We start from the raw sequence: 8,167 nt of genomic DNA, 5'->3' as shown, positions 1-8,167 counted from the left end.
CTCAAAATGAGTACCCCTGCCCCACTCCTGTGCCTTCAAAGGGCATCAGCCCAGCATGGGGCGCTCAGTCTCGCGGTGTGGCAGGTCGATGGGCGATTCAGTGGCAGCCCTGCTTAGCACACAGGTCTGCCTGTTCCCCACACTCACCGGGGCCCACACCACTGACCTGACCTATGGCCACCCACGTGTAGGGTTCTGCCTCCTGCAGGCGGCCTCCCTCACCCAGAACCTGTGCTCCCACTCAGCCCCCTGTACTAGACGCATGGGGGTGCGGACGCAGAGGGCCCAGTGGCTGTTGCGGGGCACTCAGCCCCGGGTGCTCTTCCCCAGGCTCCCCACATTCCAGAGCCCAGCACTGCCCCGCAAGTACTAACCTCCCAGGCTGTGGGGCCTAGCCACGTGTCAGAGAGGTGGCTTTGAACCTGCCCAGCCTTTAGCCCGGGGAGGGGGGCGGGGTGCACCTCACCGGGAGGACCGAGGGCTCGCTGAGCGCCAGGCACAGGGCTGGGAACGGGCAGCCATCAGGTGTCCTTGCAGGCACTTCCTGCTACTCAGTCCCCCAGCCAGAAGCCAGGATGTCAATGTTCCAAGACCGCGGGATCCCTTTCTGCTTCAGCCTCCTCTAGAGTCTACAACGGGCAGGCTTGGCTCTCCCTACTCAGAAACCTCAATGGCTGTACTGCCTCCCCGGTCCAGCCCCCCTGGCCTTGGTAACCTGGCCCCCCTCCATGCCTCTATGCTGCTGCTGCCTGAGTGCCAGCCTCCCTCACCTCACACACATCTGCTTTTCCTGGGAGCTCAGCTTAAGCCCACTTCTCCAGGGACCTTCCCAGGATTCCCAGCACCAAGAACAGCCATGACACACAGTGCCACACACCACGGCTGGGTGGCCCACAGGCACTTCCTGAGAGCTGGCGCCAGGGCTGGGCCGAGCAGTTTGAGGCTAAGCAGTCCCAGGCTGCAGGCAGAGGCCGTGTGGGGGGCTGAGCAAGGGAGGCAGACAGATGCACACCACAGGGCCTCCCCAGGTCTTGAGGTTGTGAAAACCACCCCCGAGTCACTGCCATCAACTGAAAGGGCCACGTGTGACAGAGATCCCAGAGCAGGCCACCTGCCATGCTCGTAGGCTGTGGAGACCCCGGTTCTTGCTGCCACTGTCCCCGACAGCACCCTTCTCACAATGCCATCCTGCAGGACCTGCCATCCAAGAGCCCAGTTGTCCCCCAGCCAAGTTCGGCCAAGCAGACCCTCTCCCAAGATTCTGAGGCTTGGCAGGGAGATGCAAGTGAACAGTCCTTGGTCAAGGTAGACCCGCCTTCCATTCCGGACTTGGTTGGGGCCCTACTGTGACTGAGCCTCTGACGTCTCTTCGTGGACTAAGCTCCAGGTTCCTATTGCTTACACTCAAAGACACACACTTCTTGGGGCCAAGGACCACGCTGTCAGGGGCCGCTGAGGACACTGGGTCTGAGGGTCGTGGCAAACCTAAGCTGGCTTCTGCAGGTGAAACTCTGCCTCCCAGGGGCAGGCGGTGGGCTGCTCTAGCCCTGGCCCACCCTCTTGGAGTGTGGGTGTTTGTTCAAGCCCCAGCCAGGACAGAGACCCCTTGTGCATTCCCAGACCTCCGTCACACAGCAGCCCAGACCACCAGCCGCACTCACAAACCTCAGCCCCTCCGGGATGCGGGACAGCAGTCAATGTGTCTGGCTCTCAGGCGTAGCAGGCCCTGCTCCCTTATCCTGCCCGGAGGGCACTGAGGTCTGGGAGGTGACAGGGAAAACTGCTGGGGGCCCCAGAAGCAGCGAGTCTCAGCCCCACACTACGCGGAGCTGCAGACACCCTGCCTTCAAAGCAACTGAGGCCCACGCTTGCTCTCTCCCCGAGGACGCCCCCACCCCTTGGTTCTTCATCTTGGGCCCACCAGTGGGTGGGGGAGCCCCAGCAGATGACCAGACGAGACCACAGCACCGGGCACCAACGTTGGTTTTAATGGCATCAACACCCAGGAGGTCGCACGTCAGTTCTCGCTGGCAATGTCTAGGGGTGAGGGGCTGTGGCCTCCAGTCGGCCCCACAGCCTTCGAGAACTGGCTGCCCGGTCCCACCCGCTTCCCGTCCCGCCCCGCTGAAAAAACACGAAACGATTGCACTGACAGACAGACCCCAGAGTGCCCGGCCTCCCACACACCCACGGGGCTGTCAGAGCCAACCAGGACTTTGGCGTCACTCGGTGGTGGCCCAGGGCTGCGCCCAGGATAGTGTTTATCAAACGTGACACAGGTTCGTTTACAAACGGGGACTCTGGAAGGTCTACTTCTGTGGCTGTAAGAGACTCTCGTCTCTCATGGCTTCACTCGGAGCTACCGGAAGTTGGGCCTGGATAACGCTGTGTAGGTTGGTCGGTGTATTTGTAAGGAATGTGTAAGGCATTTTGGTAAGTTGAACAGTAACTTCTCTTTCCACAGAGGAGACTCAGACAGAGGTGCCCTCCTTTGAGCTGCTGCCGTCCTCCTGTGAACGAAGGCAGGTGGCGTGAAGGGGGGCTGGGCCACGAGCCACAGCAGAACCCCCTGCCCTCCCCCTGGGCCATCGGTCCCTCCCTGGACTGACCCCCTCAAGCCACTCCAGTCCCTCGGAGAACAGGAGCCACAGACCCCCGGGGCTGGGGGACAGGGAGGAGTTGGTGGGAGCCGAGGGGAAACCATCATCCTGCAGGGCAGGGGCTGGGGCGCTGGCTAAGGGGCCCACACAGGTACAAAGTGAAGACCTGGGCCAGCAGGGGGACCGGCAAGGGAACCCCAGAAGGGCGGGTGCTGGGCTGGGTGGGCTGAAGCACTCGTTAGGAAGCCTCTGTCCCCACTACCTCCGCCCAGCTCTGCCTCTCCCGGTCCTGCCTCTCCCGGTCCTGCCTCCCCCGGGGCTCCCAGCCCAGTGCTCCCAGCAGCTCGGGCTCCTCCCGCCCTGCTTTGGGGCCAGGCACGCACTGTCTTTTCCAGCTGTTCCTGCAGCTTCTTCACTGTGTCCTTCTCCCTTGCCAGCTGCTCCTGGGTCGTCTTCAGAAGCTCCTGCAGTTTGGTGGCAGCGCGTCCCAGGTCACTTGTTAACTTCTTCTCTTTTTCTAGTCTCTCCTGATGGTCAGAAGGTTGACGGGGGTCAGCCCTTGCACCAGCGAGAGGGCCACCCCAGCGATGCCCACAGGACCCTGATGCCAGGGGCTGGAGCCCTCTGGGGACACAAGGCAGGCAACTGCTGGTCACCCAGAGACAGGTGGTGACCACAGGGAGGAAACCGCCCATGCTGCCCGTCAAGGCTGTGTCCTGCGCTCTCAGCACCACCAGGAGACCTTCCTGGGGCAGGAGCCGTCTACTCTGCACTGTCCGAGGCAGCACAGGAGACACACCTGACTACTGAGCGCCAGACACGTGGCTGAGGAACGCACTTCACGTTCTCCATGATTCACATTTCAACAGCCACCCGGACTAATGGCTGCCATGTCACCATGTGACACTGCAGGGCTAGGAGCCCCCACCCCAGCCCCGGGGAGTGACAAGGGGAACCAGTGCCGAGGGCAGATCCCGGCGGGGTCGGCTCTCCCCTTCCTGGCCCCTTTCCGAGGCCAAGAGTGGCCCCAGCCCCAGAGCAGACCCCACAGGTGTGAGCCCCGCCCCAGCCCCTGCCTGCCTTCAGCTGGGAGGCCTCCTCTGTTTCTGAAGACTCCAGGGGGCCGGCTGTGCGGAGCTTCTCCAACTCTTCTTGTAACCGGCACGCCGAGGTCTGAGCCTTGCCAGAGAGGGAAGTGAGACGTCTTACAAATGGCTGTGCTGTCAAGACCCTACTGAGCACGCCTGGGGACCAGAGGACACCCCCAGCCTGAGGAGCAACAGCTCCATCCTGTAGCTGGAATGAGTGGGCCGGACTCACCAGTCCTGACCCCAGCCCCAGGCCCTCAAGACTCCTTAGGGACGCAGACCACCCACAGGGCTCCCAAGGTGCCTCCAGCCTGTGCTCCACCTGCCCGGGCCCCATCCACTGCTGCCTAGAAGGCCAAGGCCCAGGCCCAGCCAGGTGCTGCTGGGCACAGCCGAGGAGGGCAGGGCTGACCCACTTGTTCCCTGGAGATTCAGGGCCCAGGGACTGATGGGGGCTGAGAGTCACCAGGCAGGGCCTGACCTCCTCAAACTCGGCCGTGAGCTTCTGCCGCTGCGTCTGCTCATCCTCCAGGATGGCTTCTGTCCGCTCCAGTTGCGTCTTCAGCTGTGCAAACACCACAAACATAAGCCAGCAACCCGGTGAGGAACTTTCCGGGGCCCAGGGCTCCAGCACAGGCCCCGCTCTCTCGCTGCTTCTAGCTTCCCCTTTCCTGGCCCAGTGCTCCCCTCGCTGGGGAAATGGCACCTTAGCCCCTGGTACAGACTTGGGTGTGGCTCAGGAGCAGCCGATGGGGCCTCTGCAACCTCAGGGGCCTTTAATGAGACTCACAGGACAAGAAAGATGCCTCCGAGCCCCGGCCCCACGGCCACAACCCCAGCAGCCACACCGCGGCCACCCCAGGGACAGCCCTGCCTCTCGGTGAGGGCTCGTGGTGGCTATCGCCAGGCTCAAAACTCTGGAGGGTGAATATCCTGCTAGCGATGTCCCAGCCGGGGCTGCAGTGGGAGACAGTCCCCTTCGGTGGCTGCAGACCCTGCCCAGGGCTGCTCCCCCAGCCCAGTAGGTGCAGACCCCAAATCGCGGACTCCCTCTTCGAGTCCTACCTCCCCCCACTCCTCCAGCCTCTCCACCTGGCCACCTTCCTGTCCCGTGCTCTGCGGCATTCTCCGAACCTGGGTGACCCACACGGGGCAAAGCAGGTGGGATGGAGAAGCAGCGGAGGCCGGAGCAGCCGGTGTGGGGTTTAGTCAGAACAGGGGCAGCAGAACCTGCATTCTTCCTGGGGTTAGTGATGTGTCTGGGGACCAGCTCACCACCCTAACCTGAGCAGGGTCCTGCTGGGCTGGGGGGGCCTCTGGGGAGGAAGCTGGGGCCCCAGCTATGTCACCATCCTCTACGTGGCTCTTCATTTCACTCAACTGCTGCCTGACCTGGAACAGGAAGGGGTGGTTTGCAAATGCACGGCCAGTCGCACACCTACCATGCTCACTCCTGCAGGGACCCCCTCGGAGGACCGTGGCTGCTCTCGACAGCCAAAGTTCCTTCAGGGGACCTGGCTTGGTAACTGTGACTTAAGTCTGGGTCTCCCCCAGACCCCGCGCCAACCTGAGCCAAACCAAGGCCACCAAACCTCTGGGCTAATGAGACCCATGTGCTCTGCTCCAAGCCCAGCCAGAGGGGAGCCCTCCCTGGGAGTGAGGGGAGCCCTGACGAGCACGGCCCACAGAGCAAATGAATCCCAATGGAACGGGGGGGTGGCCGCCACGCTGTCTACACTCCCCGTTTCTCCTTCAAGGACGCAGTCCACTGCTCAGAGCCCTTTCTGGGGTCTAGAAAACATTGTGAGATGACATTCTTGCCTAACAAGGTCCCCCTATCCCTGAGCTCCATCACCGGGAGTGGGTGACATATCTGGTTGCCCCCAAACCACCGGGCCTGCAATTTGAAGGGCAGGTGTCACTCAAGAGGCTGGGGTAGAGGTTCCAACTGGAGACCTGGGTGGGGCCCTTGGCATAAGCTCCCCAGGGAACATGGGTGGTCTCAGGCCCTGCGCTGAGGGGCCACCCCAGGTACGTGGGAACCCCACACATTCTTCCCTCCCTCTGAACAGCCCCTCCTAACACAAATGCCAAACTGCACAGCTGGAAGACAACACAAACTCCAGGGGGGCTTCTCTGCACACCCCCGGCCTGGGCCACGCCCCCAGGGCCTGTCACCCAGACTTTGCTCAGCCAAGGCTTCAGTGAGTGGCCCCTAGACACAGGAGACCTGGCCTGGGCAGCACTGCCCTCTGGTGTTCTGGCCCGGGTAAGACCCGAATGACCAAGGGGGAGACCCAGGGTGTTGGGAGCGTGTGCCAGACTCACCGGCTGCTGCAGGGGGAATGCCAGCCCATTTTTATTTAAAATCTCCCAATTTCTCCCTGTTGACAACTAATTCAAGATTTAAAAAAACACTGCAGATCAAACAGAACATGTCTGCAGCCTCCCAGGGTGCTGCGCACAGCACCAGTCTTGGGGCGGTACCAGATCCGGTGAGGCTGGGTGGAATCTGCCAAGGAGCTGGGACTTGGCATCAGACACCTGAGCTGAATCCCAGGAGGGACTCAAGAGGCCGCCTGCACAGGCAGAGCTCCTGTGGTCTGCCAACGGGGCTGCTCTCTGCACCTGGCACCGGGCCGGGCGTGGAGCAGGTCTTCCCTGCATGCCTGTGACTTTCACTGAATTGATCTGAGCTGTCACTGAGAAAAACCCACAGAAGGCACGGGACTTGCTGAGAGCCCCAGGGCGATGGGTGGCCAGGTCAGGAGGAACCCCCAGGCTTCCTGGTCTTGTGACGCCAGGGACTGCAATGTCCCTGACGCCCCCAGCTGACTACAATGGGCTCACAGGGAGTGCGGACACCCAGAGCTCTCACTACCTTGAACAGGGGACCAGGTAGCCAGGGGACAGGAGATGGAGTGGGAGCACGCTGGTCCCAACAGCCACAGGCCCAGCTCAGAGTTCTGGGCGAATGTGCAAGAAGGCCCCCAGAAGCTGGCCCCATGCTGCTCAACGGGTGACACTGTCCCTTCCCCAGACTTTGTTTATCTTTGAGTGGACACAGACGCATGACTGGCAAATGCATCTCACACACGCAACACCCCAGGTCACACTCCTGGCATGGGGACATGGAGGCCACCTACCAGGGCAAGCTCATCACTCTGTTTCTGGGCTTCGCTCTTGGCTGCATCAAGCTGAGATTGAGATTCTAGGAGAAGTTGCCTCAGCTTGGGAAGAAAACAGAGGCAGGTGATGGGAAGAAAGGAGAGAAAAGGAGAAAACCAGTCCCCGTGAGTTAGCGCCGAAACATAAAACCTAATACATCCACTTAACCAGAGCCCTGAGGAGGGTCACAGAATCGGGAGGGCACAGGGCTCGCCAGGCTTCCTACAGCTACAATTTCTTTTCTGAGGACTTGCGAAGAATGGTGTTCACTGCACACCTCTTTCAGACCTTCACAAATGTTTATTGATTATCTCTTGCAAAAAAGGGCCAAAAGTTTGAGATTTCTGTTTTTCAGAGATGGTCTCAATCTGTCGTCCATGCTGTTCTTGAACTCTTGGGCTCAGGCAATCCTACTGCGTCAGCCTCCTAAGCAGCTGGGACTGGAGTTGCCCACCACTGTGCCTGGCTAATTTTTTTTTCTTTTTTTTTGGTAGAGATGGGGTCTTGCTATGTTGCCCAGACTGGTCTCAAATTTCTGGCCTCAAGCAATCCACCTGAGCCTTTCAAAGTGCTGGGATTACAGGCATGAGCCGCTGTACCTGGCCCGAAAGTTTGAGATTAAACCAGAATGGGATGCTGGATTTGTGCTTTCTGCTTCTGAAGAGCAGAAAACAGTATCAGATCAAAATCCACTTCCCACCAGATACGATATCAGCAAGCCAGGCAGAGAATCCCCTTGTGGAGGGATAACCTAAAATGCCAAATGCCTCCCTCAGGGCAGGGCTGCCTGGCTCTGCCCCTGCCCTGGCTGGGAGGCTGCCTTTTTGAAACCTGCCCTGAGACACACCTCAGGTCTGACAGCCCAACAAGGGGCCTGCGAGGCTTCGGGCAAATCCGTGAGGACTTGGACTTCAAGGCTTATGTCAACAAGAGCTGCTCCCACAGGGCTGAGGAGAAGCAGCTCAGGGAGGACCGTAGCTCTGCTGGGCAGGGGCTGCGCTCCTCAGGGGGCAGACTCACCCCTGCCACCTCCTTGGCGTAGTTCTGGCACTCGGCGCTGGCGGCTGCCATGTGCTTTTCCAGCTCTGCCTCCAAATGGGACGTGTGCTCCCTCACCTGGACAGACACACAGACAGGCACACACATGCGCCAGCAGCCTCTGCTCAAAGGGCACTAACCCCAGGGAGCAGACTGGCCCTGGGATAGGTGAGGGCTGTCGGGAGATCCCTGAGGCCCATCAGCTACCAAGCGAATGAGAAACTAGTCAGCGGCAAGAGAACCCCTTACTGCAAGTGGCAGGCTGCACCTGAG

At 60.7% G+C, this 8,167-nt stretch overlaps 1 protein-coding gene across 8 annotated transcripts in view; it reads right to left on the bottom strand.

Moving 5' to 3' along the window:
* Positions 1-1,966: 1,966 nt before the first annotated feature.
* The window catches only part of RRBP1 (ribosome binding protein 1), a 68,693-nt gene continuing 62,492 nt past the window's right edge, over positions 1,967-8,167 (bottom strand). For 4 of the 8 annotated variants that reach the window (XM_065522734.2, XM_005568288.5, XM_074004724.1 and 1 more), the window contains 7 exons: positions 7,877-7,972; positions 6,835-6,918; positions 4,973-5,080; positions 4,170-4,253; positions 3,681-3,779; positions 2,984-3,127; positions 1,967-2,510 (listed from right to left, as the gene is read on the bottom strand). In XM_065522734.2, the coding sequence (XP_065378806.1) occupies positions 2,472-2,510; positions 2,984-3,127; positions 3,681-3,779; positions 4,170-4,253; positions 4,973-5,080; positions 6,835-6,918; positions 7,877-7,972 (654 nt within the window). In that variant the 3' untranslated portion in view covers positions 1,967-2,471. The remainder of the gene's footprint in view (positions 2,511-2,983; positions 3,128-3,680; positions 3,780-4,169; positions 4,254-4,972; positions 5,081-6,834; positions 6,919-7,876; positions 7,973-8,167) is intronic. The other 4 variants (XM_074004722.1, XM_065522735.2, XM_074004725.1 and 1 more) reach the window with 1 other exon arrangement.

The sequence above is a fragment of the Macaca fascicularis genome, chromosome 10 (assembly GCF_037993035.2).
Source record: "Macaca fascicularis isolate 582-1 chromosome 10, T2T-MFA8v1.1".
NCBI classification, from domain to species: Eukaryota; Metazoa; Chordata; class Mammalia; order Primates; family Cercopithecidae; genus Macaca; species Macaca fascicularis.
This window is presented reverse-complemented; position numbering and strand designations above follow the sequence as displayed.